At 39.7% G+C, this 16843-nt stretch overlaps 2 protein-coding genes across 5 annotated transcripts; one reads left to right on the forward strand and one right to left on the reverse strand.

Moving 5' to 3' along the window:
• The first annotated feature begins 812 nt into the window (after positions 1–812).
• Positions 813–10848, forward strand: cog2 (component of oligomeric golgi complex 2). Its single transcript, XM_053333164.1, has 18 exons — positions 813–937; positions 1730–1891; positions 2683–2748; positions 2829–2909; positions 3118–3221; positions 3570–3678; positions 4008–4187; positions 4312–4436; positions 5283–5409; positions 5525–5664; positions 6591–6652; positions 6741–6892; positions 7024–7209; positions 7382–7454; positions 7899–8041; positions 9129–9268; positions 9603–9786; positions 10178–10848. The coding sequence occupies exons 1-18, from the start codon at positions 881–883 to the stop codon at positions 10274–10276; spliced, it is 2190 nt and encodes a 729-aa protein (XP_053189139.1). The 5' UTR covers positions 813–880; the 3' UTR covers positions 10277–10848.
• Positions 10849–12052: 1204 nt separating this feature from the next.
• On the reverse strand, positions 12053–16350 carry agt (angiotensinogen). 4 transcript variants are annotated; one of them, XM_053332690.1, is made up of 7 exons: positions 16202–16350; positions 14423–14874; positions 13924–14290; positions 13424–13548; positions 13105–13253; positions 12602–12758; positions 12053–12509 (listed from the first exon to the last, which is right to left on the reverse strand). In XM_053332690.1, the coding sequence occupies exons 2-7, from the start codon at positions 14834–14836 to the stop codon at positions 12321–12323; spliced, it is 1401 nt and encodes a 466-aa protein (XP_053188665.1). In that variant the 5' UTR covers positions 14837–14874; positions 16202–16350; the 3' UTR covers positions 12053–12320. The 4 variants fall into 4 exon arrangements, with proteins under 4 accessions (XP_053188665.1, XP_053188667.1, XP_053188668.1 ...); XM_053332692.1 differs by lacking the exon at positions 16202–16350 and adding an exon at positions 15734–15900; XM_053332693.1 differs by lacking the exon at positions 16202–16350 and adding an exon at positions 15514–15537.
• Between the last annotated feature and the right edge of the window lie 493 nt (positions 16351–16843).

Here is a 16843-nt window from a genome sequence, read left to right on the forward strand (position 1 = left end):
GCAACAACAACAAATTTAGGGGAATGTGGTCAAAATGGGTTAAGTATAGGATACCTATCGTCACACGGAGACCTGAACTGCTTTAATGGACATTGTCATCTCCAGTGGACTACTGCAGAGACTGCGATATAAGCAGCATATTTTCATGGGTTTCATGGGTTTCATGTGTGATTGTTAAAATGTTCAATTAGCTACCTAAAATAACATGAAAGTTTTTATTTAGACAGGCAAATATTTGAGTCAATTATGTATTTATGTAAAAATTATTAATGTACTCAAATGTCTTGTCTGGAATGTGAATGACCTCCCTAATAACACCACAGCCCTACCTTGCCATCCAATGAGATGCTTTTTAATCATCCAAAAAAAGCACAATTAATTAACAGCAGTAGAAGGTTAATATTAGGATGAAACACGTTTTTTATGATTCAAGAAAGAACTGTAGGGTATCCTGATTACTCATAATAAGTGTGATGAGTAAGTTACTCATGGACACTCAGAGTAACTCCTTTCAACCCTCCTGTCAACCCTCCAAATAGTTTGCTGTTTCATGAAATCATTTTCTGTCCAAAATGAAATAAAATAAATGAATGAATACAAAAAATAAAATACATTTAAATTTAAAAAATAAAATAAAATACATTTAAATTTAAAAAATAAAATAAAATAACAAATCGATGTAAAAGCATAGTGTAAAAGGCAGTAAACACAGTCACAGTGCAGTTACCTCTGGTGGCCTGTAGGAGTCGCTGTGGTTTACTCCTTCGTGTCCGGCTTCTTGCCATGTTTGCGGAAGCTCGGTCACTACCACCCAGCTAGCTGGAGGTGGCTTGTGTCATTTATCGCTGTGGATGTTGTAGCCACGTCTAAAAAAATCAACATGAATTTACCAAAGGGACCAGACTCTCTGTGCTTCGACAAAGATGTTTTTATGAAGGTGAGAGACCGATAAAAGGAACGTTTGTCGACGTAAAGCAGTTACTAAACTGCTAAAGTGGTTAGCATTAGCTAGTTGACGTGTAGGGATTATTCATCCTGTTTCTTAGACATTTCTTCTTTGTCAGGCAATAAAAAGACTTGATCTGTTTGGCATGTGTCTAAGCTACAATCGTACTATGAACATGTTTAGCTTAAAAATCAAACGTAGGTTATGTTAGTGGGTAACAAGCTTATTATTTTGTGCGAAGATGTGACGATTATGTATCCTGCTGCTTCTGTCTGTCTGTCGACCTGTCTGTTTCTCTTTCTATGTTTCTGTCTGTTTCTGTCTGTCTCTCTCTTTCTCGCTCTGTCTGCCTCTCCGTCGCTCTCTTGCGCGCTCTCTCTCTCTCTCTCTCTCACTTACTTTCTCTGTTTCTATCTGCTTCTCCCTCTGTGTCTATCTCTCTCTCTCTCTCTCTCTCTCTCTCTCACCTGTCTGCCTCGCTGTTTTGCTCTCTCTCTCTCATATATTAATTTTAGATAGTATGTCTATGTATCCGTGTGTGTGTATACACACTCATATACAGTCCTGTGTGTGTGTGTGTGTGTGTGTGTGTGTGTGTGTGTGTGTGTGTGTGTGTGTGTAGGTCATTCACTGTCCCTCAGTTTATATGCCCTCTCTCGTTCTTCAAGGAGTTTTTTTATTTTTTTATTTTGAGAGGTCATTAAACTCTCTATCTGTCTAATGTTTCTGTCTCTGTCTCTGTCTCTCTTTCTCCCTCTCTCTCCTCTGTCTGTCTGTCTGCAGGATGACTTTGACGTTGACCAGTTTGTGGCGGAGTGTCGGAAACAGGTCCAGCTGGAGGAGATGAGAGAGGACCTGGAGCTCTACTACAAGCTGTTGAAAACAGCCATGGTGGAGCTCATCAACAAGGACTATGCAGACTTCGTTAACCTCTCCACCAACCTGGTCAGTCGTTGTTATTGTTTTGGTTTTTCAGTCACATGAACTCAAAACACACATGTACAAACAAACAAACAAACAAACAAAGCAAACAATCATATTTCCCTGTTCTGTGTCCTTCATCTCCACCATATCTATTAACAAGCCAAAAGGGATGAAAACAGAAGTATAAAGAAAGAAAGAAAGCTGTTTGACCAAAAAGGTGTAGGATGAAGCATTTGCTTATAGGACCTACCCTTTGTTGTTGCCTGTAGCAGGAGTGGATATGGATACGGATAGTATTGCACAGGATACAGGCGAGGGCAGATACACTGTATAATCTCATTATAATTATAATTATCATTACAAAAGAAAAGCTTGATTATAAACTGGCTTGATGAAGCTCAAGCTCAATAAATGTTTTACTAGCAGTGTTTGTTAATGCTTATATGATTGAATTTGTCTTAATTTAATTTAAACAATTTGTGTTTTGATTTATTGTTCATTCAAATAACTTAAATGTCCATGATTTAAGTTCTTCTAAATGGACAATAATCTTATATGCTGTATTGTTCACCTGTAAACTATATCTGTGCTTAAGTTGTGTGTTTATGGAAGAATAAGAATATCAGTCAACCTTTAAATTGGTTTTATTTTCAAATATCAATATCGACAACAGCCTCAAAAATCCAGTCTTGGTTGGGCTCTTAAATGCTTTCATGTTTGTCCTATTAAAGGGAGCAAACCATACAGTGTTACTTTTTTTAAGTATATCAGTGTCAAGTGTGAGACATCTCAGACCTCTTCTCTTTTCTCAGGTGGGGATGGACAAAGCCCTCAATCAGCTCTCTGTGCCACTGGGACAGTTACGAGAGGAGGTTATGGTATGTTTTCTGATTAAATGTACTGGTTTAATGCTACTGTATTAATTCCTGCCACTAAGTGTTCATGTTATCTTTTGCAGAGCCTGCGGTCCTGCGTGAGTGAGGTCATTCAGTCCATAGACAACCAGTTGTCCAAACAGGAGGATCTGCAGAAAAAAAAGGTTTGGCTCCTTGTTTATATTTGGTTCCACACAGAAGATGAACCTGTTTAAATGATTTTATAGCAACTGTGGTTTTCCCATTTTTAATGTAGCTGACAATATGCAGTAATATTGTTGCAATAGTAGAAATAGCTATGTAGGACTAGTTTTCTACTCTGTTGAATGATCTCATAAATTCTCATCATCTTTTCATCATCCCGTCTGTCAGGTATGTGTATTGAGGCTGATCCAAGTGGTGCGTTCAGTGGAGAAGATTGAGAAAATCCTCCACTCACAGAACTCCAAGGAATCCAACTCTCTGGAAATCAGCAGGTGGGAAACAGGCCAGTAAACCTGCTGGCATCACTTGGTAGATAACAGTTGCAGCTGAATGTAGGCAGATGGATGCATTGTAATATTTTACTCTGCCAGCCATTACATGCACAATGCCCATTGATAGAAAATGTAATTAGATGGTACATGTCTTAGATGTAATTATGCATTTCTATTTTTTTCAAGCCGCAGTGTCCAAAGGTATATGTCTGTTTTGTAATGTTGTGAACTTCATACCATTCTCTGGTAAATGTCTAAACTGATGATATGAAGAGCTGTACAGGGATAAAAGTACTTGAGAACTGTTTTTTTTTCTAACTTCTTGCCTGTCTGCCTGTTTGTGTACAGCCCCTTGTTAGCAGGTCAGATCCTGGAGAGGATAGCTACTGAATTCAACCAGCTGCAGTTCCATGCTGTACAGAGCAAAGGCATGCCCCTTCTGGACAAAGTCAGACCTGTAAGTGTTAATGGGTTGATCAGTCAGACAACATATAAATCAATAGCCTCTCAGTTAGTCAGTCAGTACATCTGCCTGCTCTTCTGCTAATCCATAAGTCCCATAATTATCTGACTAGGATGATCAGCTTCTGTACAGTCCTTCTGTTAAGTGCTAAAGTCACTAAATACGCAGAAAATATATTAGTGTTTTTTTATTTTCAATGGGAATGATCTCTGAAATAATTTATCCCATCTTTCATTTTGATTCATCATTCAGTCGCTGTGTTTTTTACTGGAATGTAGTCTCTTATGTAACTATATATGTGATGAGGTTTTCTACTCTGCCAGCGTATCGCAGGTATAACCTCCATGCTGCAGCAGTCTCTGGAGGGTCTCCTGATCGAGGGGCTGCAGACATCCAACGTGGTCATGGTGCGTCACTGCCTTAGGACGTACGCCACCATTGACAAAACTCGAGATGCTGAGGCCCTGGTAGGACAGGTGCTGGTCAAGCCATACATGGACCAGGTAAAAATTAGGCTGACAACAAGAGAACTTACTACCTGAATGTGAAGCTTCCTCAACTAAATGTTGGAAAGTGATAGCTTTGATGTGCTGTATGCATCATGAGAATCTCCTCTGATCCTCTTAGGTGTTAGTGGAAGAGGTGGTGAAGTCCAATCCAAACGGTCTCCAGCTGATGTATTCTCGACTGTTGGAGTTTGTTCCTCATCACTGTAGACTCCTCAGAGAGGTGACTGGAGGAGCGATATCCAGGTATTGATATGATCACAGACGCAAATTTATTCAAAGCATTCACAGTAGGGATGCATGTTAATATTGGCACATTGGAATCAAACATTAAAGGCTTTAAAATGAAATATTGACATAAAATTACCATTTTTACCAATATGACAGGCCTATTTGTTTCTTTTTGGTTTATAACAGCAGTTGGCAACCATCATATTAGGTGCATTACTACCATATTCTGCTTCAGAGTGTGGACCAAAGATTAAATCTTGTCTGTCTAAAGAAAACTCTGCTCAACTTACTCTGCAGGTTCATCAGAGTTTTAATGCTTTTAGTGCTTCCTTCATATTTTGTCTTTCTTGATCATACTTAAATACAGTCTATGATTGCATGTGTAATAGGACTCCTCAGCCATGTGCATATATTGGCATCAACAATCATCCAAAATGAGTTGGAAAACATTGGCATGTCGTATATCGGTAAAGGAAAATCCAGTATCAGTCATCCCTAATTCATAAATCAATGAGTTTGTGTTTTGAAGTCCTTCTGCTGCAAATTGTCTGCTTTCATCTCTTGAGCCATTGCGCATTGACCAAGCTGTGTGATCTCTTTTTAACACACGTTCATATTAATTTATTTAGTTTTATGCATTATATATTAATATAATTATCTTGCATCATTTGCAGACAGATTTTAATTTTTTTCCTTTCATAAAGAGAGCCAACTTCGAGGCAGTTTCTGTCTACTGGCCTCTTAACTTGTCCTCTTTGATCATGTTCTCAGTCTTAAGAATCGCTGACTGAAGTAGCACCCAATGTACAGCAGACAGTGTCATAACATGTCTAAAGTGTGCTGCTGTTCCTCTCTCCTCAGTGACAAAGCTGACATAGTGCCGGGCTATGATTTCCTGGTGAATTCTGTGTGGCCGGAGATAATCAAAGGAATAGAGGAGAGGTTGCCTTACCTCTTCAACCCCGGAAACCCCGACATATTCTATGAGGTACGTCCACAGTAACACAGTGAGTGTTGAAACTATTTACAGGTTTTGCATGTCATGTGCTGTCAAGTAACTCATGTTAGATTTTGTGGTCTCACCTGGGCGTCTTCTTTTCCAGCGTTACAGCTTGAGTATGGATTTTGTGCGAAGGTTTGAGCGGCAGTGCAGCTCGCAGGCCAGTGTGAAGAGGCTGAGAGTGCATCCTTCATACACCAGCTTCCACAACAAATGGAACCTGCCTGTCTACTTTCAACTACGGTACATATTTCCTCAATACAATCTACAACCTCTATGTCACATCATATACACACACCATCACTTTCCAGAGCAAAGTGGATATATATCATTAACTGCAGGTCACCAATAATCATGTTATCTGGCCTTAAAAGTTAGATAATGTACTTACCTCCTTAATCCTGGAAAACCCAACTTAGTTTTTAACAAATAGAAAAAGTTCTCATTTCAATCATTATTTTTTTATCCATTCAATGGATACATCTTTTACTCATTTGAATTTGGATCCCTCAGCTTAAATGAATATGGTCTGACAGCGGTGAAAGTGGAATTTTCTGCGCAGCTGGTATTTTGAATAACTGATAGGTCTACCTTTAAGGACTCAAGAGACGAGTTTTAATTAAAAATGCACCCAGCCTGTTGGCATTTATTAGTGAAAAAGGACAAGTTGGCAGATGTTCAGAAGTTGAATAAAGCCCATTTTTACAGGAATCTTGAAAACTGCTTATTGGTGTGAGTTTAATGCTGAACGATGAAAAGAAGCAAAATGTAAATTGAAAACGTTTCAGCGTATTACTAAACATAGCCCATAAACATGACATTGGACCTTGACGGAATAACCATTGATCTGTGTGAAACCGTTGCGAAGTTGGACACAGTGTCATCTACTGTTTGTCAACCTCCCACTGCCCTCAAAAACACACACACACACACACACACACACACACACTGTAAAGTACACAATGGACAGATTCACCGTTTCACGTCAAGACAAAGATTAGAGCCTGTGTCCTCATTTCCCAGTACAAACCTGCAAAGTCCATAATTTCCCGGACACAGTGTTGTTTCATGTAAGGAGCATGTGGATATCAGAGCTGATGCAAGAAATAAGCTGATTACACATTGATTGTTTTCCCTCCTTTCTCTGAATGTCTCTAATTGTTTTTCAGGTACAAGGAAATAGCTGGAAGTCTGGAGAACGCCATAAGTGACGGATTGGAGGCAGCACCAGGTAGTAATTACTTCTCTCTCTCATCAACACCAATGTGCACCTCTACTTCTCCCACAGTAACACTTTGTCTGTTTGTTCTTATGACCAGCTGGCAGTGCCTATCACCTGCAGGTGTCTGTGGTGTTGTGGTCCTGCCTAGTGAAGTGTTGGTCAGATAAAGTCTACCTATCACCTCTGGCTCATCGCTTCTGGAAGCTCACACTGCAGCTCTACTCACGATATGCCAAGTTTCTTGACGAGGTAAACATCAATAAAACAGACAGAGGATTTTAATGATTTAAAAATCATTATTAAGAGAAAGAGGTATCAAACTTAATAGACATGTTGGTGCTGTTTGTTCTTGTTCCTCATGTTGAGTGGTGTCTTGACAGGTGTTAACTAAAACTCCAGCCACTGAGGTGACCAAAGAGCCCAGCAGGCCTCTACCGAGCTCAGCCTCATCCACCTCTAGCCGAACGTCAATGGATGAGGCCGGCAGCGAGAGCGGGAGTCCCACCTCCCTGTCCACCAAACAGCTGGTCTACATTGCAGCAGACATCCAAAAACTACAGGAACAGGTGCCCCCACAGAAATAATTTATTTTTTCAATTGACTTAACATGTAGAGCACAGCTGTTTCACATGTTTAGACAAGCTGATTGAACTTAACTTAAATATTGTATAAGTGACAAATCGTCACTTTTGGAGAATTCTGCAGTGATTCCATGACGTTGGTTTGTCTGTTTCTTAGATACCAGAGTTGTCAGAGATGGTCAGACAGCGGTTAGAAGCCGTCGGATTCAAAAACGTTGGCGTTGTGGAAGGTAAGTGAACCACACAGTGCACGTGGAAATCATTTTATCTTTTAACTTCACTTGCTATGTTTGCTTGAGCTCACTCTACATGTTTTGTCAACTGAGGAAGAAACGTGAAGAAACATTCAAATCTTTTTTTTTGTCTTTGACTATGTTTGAATTACTTGTCTGCACTATATCTGCTGTAGGCTTAACTTTATATAATGCATGCTACAGGGGACACGTGGGGATGCAGTCATAAATGCCAGTGTTCACTGAAGTTAAAAAAAATGTAGCCATTCAATACCCTAGAGGGCTAGCATGACATCTTCATCAACAAAGATTGCAGTCAGAAAATGTTGCCGTTCCTCGAGTCTTTGTATTTCCCCTGCCATCTCTGGCTTTAACACAGTGATAAATCAGACTGTTTGTGTACTATACTTGTGTATTTACTAGTGTTCTCTCCTATGTCAGATGCTCTGGAGGACTCCAAGTCTTGCCTGTCAAGTAGCATTCCCACTCTCAACAGTAGGATGACCCAGCATCTGACTGAACGCTGCTGTCGCTTCCTGAAGAGCGCCTCTGAGGTTCCACGACTCTACCGCAGGACGAATAAGGTCAGTGAAGCTGCAACGTGTATGTTTCTCCTGCGTTACATCATATAACATTCTCCCATCCTATAACATTTCATGGAGCAAACATTGGCAACACATGATGCTCATCTGCTTTTGACAAAACCTTGAGGGCTGATTCACTTGAAACTTTGTTGTAATGTAACTTTTTTTTTATTGGAAAGGCTATAATTTAAAAGTCAGAATTTTACATTTGAAATGGATTGACCGGTCAGATTTTAATGAAACTTGGAGGGATGAGCCAATAACTATAAAGTACTCCACTGGCATTCGAACAAATGCCAGTGGAGTACTTTATTATTATTGGCTCTAACATTGAGCTTATTAATAAACTAAGTGATGTTTCAGGGTCATGATGGGCATACTATTAAGAGATTTACTTTGTGTGAAGCATATCAGTTCAAGAAAGTTTTAATTGAACTTTGAGGTTCATTATTGACCATGAAGTTGCAAACTTGGCAGTTTGACAAAAAAAATCAAGGTCCACTCACTGGACTTCAGTTGAACTTGTGCCAACAATTTTTTTTGGTCAAGCGTATACATCCATTGTATCCTTTAATTCACTCCTTCATCCACTCACGGTTAGCCTGCCTGAACCCTAATGGCCACTTGCATCACTGCTTTTCTGCTGAACTATATATAGCTGCATCTATGATATTACGTTTTCTTATTAATCAGCATTTTCTGTAGCACTGTTGGGAGTCACTATTGCAGAGAGAATATAAAGAAAAAACTAATCCTGATGTAACTTTATTGCCCTTGAATGTGATCCAAGTCCTTTACATCTAAGTACCTGCTGATACTGAGACTGATTCTGTGTTTATATATGCAGTACATTCTTACACAATTGAGCTGCACAAGGCACATTATATCTGGTAAAGCAATTCTCAATATGACTAACAACTGCAGAACATTTTAAGAGTTAAATAGAGAGGAAGGAAGATTCAGGGGTTTTCAGTAGCCTCTCCTCATCTTCAAAATGAACCAAATCAAATATCAAGTTTTATTTTCACCATTAATCTTTAGTGTATAGATTGTCCTGCATACAACAGTCTACTTTCTTTCTGGACAGGATCTGCCAGTACGTGCGTCAGCGTACATGGACAACGCCTTACGTCCGTTACATCAGGTGTTGACTGACTCGACGGGGCTGGTGACTCCCTCCACAGCACAGGAGTGGCTGCGAGTTGCACTTTCTGACTGCACACAGAGGTGAACTTACACACACACACACACACACACACACACACACACACAAATACACTTAAATATAATGCTAGAATTAGAAGAATTAAAAAGTATTGACCAAGGCCTTCACTGTGATGTTTACCATAAAATGTAAATGCAAGCATATCAGCTTCATTTAAAGATGTCCTGTCGAATGTCGAACTATTTCAGTAGATGCACCAAGGTGGAGTTACAATTCAATATTTTTGGTCTTATTTCAGTTGGTGTAGTGGTAGTATCTTTTTTTTTTTCATTTGATCATGATTTATTTCCAACAAAGTTGTGCCTCTTTCTTAATGTGTCCATGCTTTGTGTTCAGGTACTATGAGACCATCTCTGAGGTGCTGAGCTCAGTGAGGAAGATGGAGGAGAGTTTGAAGCGACTGAAGCAAGCCAGGAAGGGCGCGAGCACGACTACCACAGCAGGAGCGAACGGAGGACCCACAGACGACAGCAAGATCCGCCTCCAGCTGGCACTCGATGTGGAGTACCTCGGGGAACAGGTAGGTGGTGCTTGACAGGTACACAAACACATGCAGACGTGTGTGGAGACAGATATCGTTGTAACCCAGCACACAGGCCATGACAATACCAGGGGAAAAAATACCAAATGTCCAAAATGTACCAAATTATTGTAGTGAAGAAAATAAACTGTGGAGTAACCTCGGATATGAGGTGTCAGATATGGATATGATGTCAGTAGTGTTCATGTGGATGTATATGGATAATGTAAGGTAAGGCAGATGCAATAACTGACTGCACATACAACAGACAAGGGCCATCACAAAATGTAGCAATCAAATGCAGATTTCTCTGGCATAAACATGTACAAAATTGTGTTACACGGTTTTGGTTATTCCCGCTCACTCTGTTCTGTATTGTTGTGTGTCTCAGATCCAGAAGATGGGTCTTCAGCCAACTGACATCTCTATGTTCGCCACTCTAATGGACCTGGTGAAAGAGGCCCGAGAGCTCGCTGAACAGAACCAGTAGACTCTGGCTGACTCCATAGTAACTGAAACCCATTAACATGCTGCGTTCATCCCTGCATTTCTCCAAGATGTGTGAAGGAGGAAAAAACAGACTGAAGTCAGCGTTAGAGTTATGCTGATTTGACCACAATGAAAGAAGGTCAAGTTTGGACACTACTGAAATCTGTCTGATCAATGTTAAATTGTTGGAAACACAGCAGAGAAAGGGTTGTCTGTCTTTGAGACTGGATTATCATTGGATGTACTGTGGGGAATGTTAATAAAAGGGATTTTTTCGTGGTATCATGTTCATGAAATGTCCACATAATAATCAATGCTGGCTGCTGGTGATATGCACTGCTCTATGCAAACTAATGTACTGATCTTGTGTTGGGCCAGAATGCTGCATTACAATAGTTTCAAGTCTAAGTTGTGAGGAGACGATGTCAGTCAAACAATATTTGTTTGTTTTCTGCTACGTGGTGAAGGATTAATCATATATAAAGAAGTCTGTCAGTGTGTGACATGTACATTTTATGTTGAAATCAAATTTGTATAATATAATATGTTTGGCATAAAATAAGGAACTTTGAATGTTTGATTTGTGTGTTGTAAAGCAAAGGTCATTCACTACTAGCAGCGGTACTTTCGACATCTGTTTACACAACACGCATCATTTCCCTGTAGACCACCGCCATGAAAGCTCAAGGACTATTTTAGCAACAAATGATAAGCAGAAAACAAGAACTCAATGCCAAACTTTGCCCTGGGTTGTTTCTGCCTTTTTTCAGTCATATTGATATGTTTTTTATATTTATTCATACATTACTTATGTTTTCAAATATATTAAAATTATCTAAATAATAAATAAATAATCAAAAAACACTTATTAAAACCGCTGTAATAAAAATGTTACACCTCAGCTAATGACAATTTATGGTTGCTGGTTGTCATAGTAACACAACCATTACAACTGTTGTTGGTTTGTACGTTTTTTCTAGTGCTCAGCATTAAGGAGGGATACAATGACAAAGATAAAGTGTGAAAGGGGCGTGTAATGGTGAGATTAAGTATTTGGAAAGCAGTGATCACATTTTTATTTAAAAATATCATAAAACCCTAAAAAAGTTAAGTTAAATTGATTGAGATAGAAGGATGGCCATTCTCCAGGATGTTGTTTCTCTAGTATTTAATGCTAATTTTTTTCTTTTAATGCTGACCAATTGGCACAATATAAAGAAGCAGGAATGAAGGAAATCAATCCGCTTATTGTTTTGTCTTTATATTTTAACATCTGGGTAATTGAAATATTATCTTTACCAGAGTGAATAATTGTCAGAAGGATAGTTTTAAAGTGATTTCTTCATATCTTAGTTGTAACACTATCAGCTACAAATGTAATTACAAAGTTGAATGACATCTAGTTCAACATTTCCCTGCAGTCCAGATGATGGATTTTAATGCAAGACTCACTAAAAGGCTTTGAAAGGTTAATGACTGTTCCCAAACAATGAAATAAACTGACTTTTTAACCACATTGAGGAATCTTTTTTTTATTATTATTATTTCAGGAATCACAAATTGCAACAAAACAAAAATAAACTCTTAGTTACAAAATACAATGTATTAATCATTCAGCATAGAGAATCATAGTTACTGTACCTACCCTAATGAAAAATACTGTACAATATTTGTACAAAAAAAAAGAAATTAGTATTTTAATTGGCTGTTTGAAAATCACTCAGCTTAAAGTAACAGGTTTATAAATACTGAAAAAGGATTCCCCGATGACTCCCAACAGTTTTTGAGATAAGCTAAGTGGTAAAAGACAATAACACTGTAGTGTATCCTTCTTGAACGAGGTTGTGCTTCATTCCTCATATAGCTACTGTATGTGACCTTTAATTCAGTTAAAAAACAAGGATAGGATCAAAAGGAATGATTGATATCAGCCACTACAGGAACTTAAGCTGCAGGGGATGAAATACATAGGAAAGGAATAGACCTGGTGGGTCAGATATTTTTCATGTCAGAGGTTTTTGTTGGTTTGAAGTACAATGCTACTATTATAATGTGGTGATTTTGCCCAGTATGAGGATGGCGTTAGAATTTCCTTCTATCACAGAGAATAAGAACGGCCGGTTGATGGATAGCTTCAGGGGGATACCCTCCTCCTGGACCTTGTCCTGAAGCTCTGCCCCTTCATGAGGCCCCACTCCTTCTGCTGACATCTCAAACAACACCTTGCTGACCACCTGAGACAGAGACGGCAGGTTAATTCAACGACGCACTCATACACAGTGAATGATTCTTATGATTTGATGGCTTGACCATGCAGCTTGCTCACCTTATCTATAGTGAAGGGTTTAGTGTTGCTGAGTTGGCTGAACTCAGCTTGGGAGCCCAACAGTTTAGCCTCTACTTCTGGAGCCATGTTGGCCAACAGGGTACGCAGATTGGTGTCAGAGGACATGGAGAAGTTTGGCAGTGACAGCTCCAACAGACTGAAGGGATGAGAGGGAAACCCCATTTAAAGTTTGATATGAAAAAGTATTTGAACAGAAATGTGCAATAAGTTGCAATAGGCCCAGTGTTTTAGAATCAGCTCTTCAACAAGAAAAAGTGACATGTAAGAGAAATTATACAATTATGGTCCATTAAAATGTTGCTTTAACTCCAGTAAATGTCACATTATTTTGATAAAAATATTAAAAAAAATGGATGCAAGACAAGATATGCTTCTGATTAACACTTAATCAGATTGCTATTTTTTGCAAAAGTACATCATGATTTGTAGGTGATACCTCAATACGAATTTAGTGTTAAAGTTGGGAAAAGTCCTATTCTCACCCTTCTTGGAGGCTCTGGTGCCAGTCAGACATGACATCAGTGCGCAGCTTAGACTCTAAGTCGAGGACACTGGTCCCTTCATGAGGCAGGACCAGCAACATGTAGGACCTATTGCTCAGAGGCAGCTTCACAACCGTGCATCGCCGCACCTTCATGGCACCAAACAAAAATAATTATTACAGATGTGTGCAGTCATTAAGATACAAGCAAATTCCAACAATATTTCACTTCATATAGGTGGACATATGTGGAAAGTAGAAATACACCAAATAGCTCCAACAAATCAACATTAAGACAGATCTCCTGAACTCAGATTTACCTTATCATTCAGGTAGTGGTACTGACCCGTGTGGGTCATCATTGGAACCATTGTTGTGGTTCTTTCATCCACATGGAACTCCTGCAAGGAGGTTTTCTCTGGCTGGAAGGCTTTCGTCCAATTGCCTGAACAGACACAACCAGAACATCAAGTTAGGTAGTGGCATTGTTGTTCGATTTCAGTCTATTAGAACAAAGCCACATCCTTGTATGTTGGACAGTACTTTATTCTGTATAGTAAAAGTAATCTGATCTGATTGTGATCATAATAAGTGGTGCCATGTTTCACCCCTCCCTGGCTGAAGTGCAAATCAAATGTTTTTGCTGCCACACATACAATATGTATCAGCTGTATTTAAAGTGAGAGTGAATAGTTCACTAAGCATTATCATCCTGGCAGTGTGGTAAAGGTCTGATGGTGCAAGTCTTTATAATGTTTATGCTGTAAAAAAAACAACTTAATAAGGGTTTAGAGAAAAGACAGAGACAGAAGAGACAGACCTTGGAAGTGGAAGGAAGTAAGGAACAGAAGGTCAGAGCTGGGGTTTATGTCACTGAAGATGCTCCTCACTTTCCCGTCTGACGTCTTCTCCACAAAGCTGTTCACCAGCTGCTCGGCCTCCTGGGGTTTGGAGAAGTCCACACTGCGGATGAATGATGCATCTGAGAAGTCCTGCGTACCCTGAATAAAGTCTTTGGATAGTTGAGCATCCTGGCGAGTGAAGGCCCACACCTGGGTGGTGATTTCATCTTTAGGTCCATCGTCCACCAGAGAGTTTATGTTCTGCAGGGTCTTCAGAACCTTGTGTCCATCCACTAAGGACACACAGTCCTTTTGGTCGGTGCCACTGCTCAGGCCAAGAAGCTCCTGGAAAGATAGAAGTGGGTTGGGAAAAGTTTATGTCTTTGAACAAAAATTCAAGACCTGATAATCAAATAGATGGGTTAGGACTGAATTAATCATCTCTTCATTCAGTAAGAACAAATCAAAAGTAAAGACCTGGAACTCGCCTGCCGTCTTCTTGGAGGCCCCCAGGTAAAAGGTGACAAGGGATCCAAAGGTGTTGACAGGAGAGAGGAGGATGTTTCTGTGCTGTTTGTTGCTGAAAGCCTGGTACATCCTCAGGCCCAGAGAGTTCAGCAGCCCTGCCAGAACCGCTGTTCTCTGTGTGATGTTTTGCCTCTGCCCATCCTGACTCAATGGATCCCTGCTGTCCGGTGTCAGGACTTCAATATCAAGGGGTGCCACAGAATCTGTTAGCAGAGGCTTGGGAGTCTGAGTCTGCAGGGTCTCACAGCTGACGTTCTCAGCGGCAAAGAGATAGAAAGGGTGAACGTAGACACGGTTGGCTTCGTTTCCTGAGAGGTAGCAGCAGAGTAGGAGGAGTAGAAGAGGCGACCGTAAGCGCTGCATTTTACCTTTTGTTGGTAGTCACCTTAAAACGATTCCTTCTGTGGGAGGAGACAGATATTTGTAGTTTAAGATGAATCACTTCTTGAGTCTTGGTGAGCATGAGAGTACTTACTATTGAGGAGTGTGTGAATGCTATATAACTATCAGTGTGGCTTTTGCCAGGAATCTGGCTGAATCTGGTTTTTCTGTCTCTGACAGGATTGGCTGGCAGGAACATTGGACATAGAGCAACATGTCAGTGATAGATTGATAGCTCTTTGTGTGTCCTCTCTCCTGCTGGCCAGTGAATGAGAGCAGGCATTACCCTCTGTGACAGAGGTCGTATAAATAATGAAGAGGATTTTCGTGCATCTGTGCATGTTTGTTTGTGTTTCCTCGCTAACAGAAGATTAATGTCGTATTTGGATATTGCTGATTGTTTATTTGGATCCTCAGATTTTGGACTCAATCTAAGCATGCTCAGACAGTCAACAAACAATTTCACATGCTGAACATTTCAACATACTTCAAGACAGTTCTTGGTGCACACTGTAGCTACAAAATATTATACTCATTTTGCCACTTTTGACATGTCAAAATAAATACACATATGGAATAAATACATATACATTTCAAAATATAAACTGTACACAAATTGTATATAATTGAAATGAAAAAAAAAAAAAAAAATCATTTACCCGTGCATGTTGACAAGTTCATAGCTTTTTTACAGGAGCTCCTGACTAATGCAGAGTAAACTGATTTTAAAAAATGCAATTTTCCTTCTAAGTTGCAATGACAAGTTTCTCTCCCCTTTGAGCTTTTTTGATACAATAACCTGAAAAATTATAATTTGGGTGACTACTCTTATGCAAAAATGGGACTTTGAGTTGAACATGCAGAAACATGTTTGCTCACCTTCTCTTGGAGGAGATGAGCAAACACTGGATTTTCCTCTGTTTGGACATGCACCCAGGACATGGCCTTGGTCCCTGATCAATGCAACCTGCGCACTCAAATGCTCGGATCCACAATCAAGTGGGTTAGTTATGTACCCAATGACTTGATAACAGAGGTCAGAAGACGTGGTTGAGTCATGATCACAGATGTTTTCTGTCAAGCTCCAGAATTTAGACAAAACTTTTGACATGATCCACTCTTGAGAACCCTTGAATTAAACAAAAAAGCTTCCGATTTTCTACGAGAACGTTCAAGAGAATTGATAAAGTGTTCAAGAGTTTGCTGCACAACAGGTTTTAGACATTTTAAATATTTTATAGTTATGAAGAATATAATGGATCAGTCCTATTTTTCCATTTTTCCTTTTTTCCCTGACAAATTAGTACTGCACAATAAGACAATTACTGAGATAAAGTTTGCTCTTACCTTGTGTGTATCTACTGCTACTGAGTGAGGTGCTGAGTGAGGTCGCAGCTACTCTGCTGCCTTACTTTAATCCCGACAGCCAGCCACAGTGCTCCCACTCTAGTTACTGATTAACCAAAACAGCATTGACTCAGGGCCATGAGTCACAACCTGCTTTGTACTGACGAGCTCCCACTATAGATAAATAGGGAGAAGAGAGAGACCACCCAATGTCCCTCTACATGTTGACTTTAGGAGAATGATGCAAGCTCATCTCCAAGGGGGTGAAAGGAGAGCTCAACTTCCCCAAATCAGGAGTGCGAAGCAGTGGGACAGCCAGGCTTGTTTTTGTTTTCCGTCTTTTGAGAGTGACTCACAGAAATTTCACCATATTGATGAGATCTTTCTTTGTGATGGGGGGAATTACGCATGGTCTTTGTAATTTTTTTGCAATCAAAGGGGTCAAGAGAGTATCAAGTAAACAATTCTCAAACTTGCAGCAAACCTGAATGACATAAATTCTTATGAGAAGGGAGGCTAAAAGTCAAGTTTAGTCATTTAGCCAAATATCACTAATCACAAATTTCCCTCTAGAGATTTTACAATCTGTACAGCAATACAACATCCTCTATCCTCAGATCCTCAATTTGAATAAAGAAAAAC

The sequence above is a fragment of the Scomber japonicus genome, chromosome 14, assembly GCF_027409825.1.
Source record: "Scomber japonicus isolate fScoJap1 chromosome 14, fScoJap1.pri, whole genome shotgun sequence".
Lineage (NCBI taxonomy): Eukaryota > Metazoa > Chordata > Actinopteri > Scombriformes > Scombridae > Scomber > Scomber japonicus.

Excerpts from the sequence above, each read along its gene's own strand:
- agt (XM_053332690.1), bottom strand. The coding sequence starts at position 14,836 with ATGCAGCGCTTACGGTCGCCTCTTCTACTCCTCCTACTCTGCTGCTAC. Across the intron at positions 12,759-13,104 it reads CACCAGAGCCTCCAAGAAGG|TCTGTTGGAGCTGTCACTGC; the intron begins GTGAGAATAGGA and ends TCATCCCTTCAG. Across the intron at positions 12,510-12,601 it reads AACCCTTCACTATAGATAAG|GTGGTCAGCAAGGTGTTGTT; the intron begins GTGAGCAAGCTG and ends TCTCTGTCTCAG.
- cog2 (XM_053333164.1), top strand. The coding sequence starts at position 881 with ATGAATTTACCAAAGGGACCAGACTCTCTGTGCTTCGACAAAGATGTT. Across the intron at positions 4,188-4,311 it reads TCAAGCCATACATGGACCAG|GTGTTAGTGGAAGAGGTGGT; the intron begins GTAAAAATTAGG and ends TGATCCTCTTAG. Across the intron at positions 6,653-6,740 it reads CGGATTGGAGGCAGCACCAG|CTGGCAGTGCCTATCACCTG; the intron begins GTAGTAATTACT and ends TCTTATGACCAG.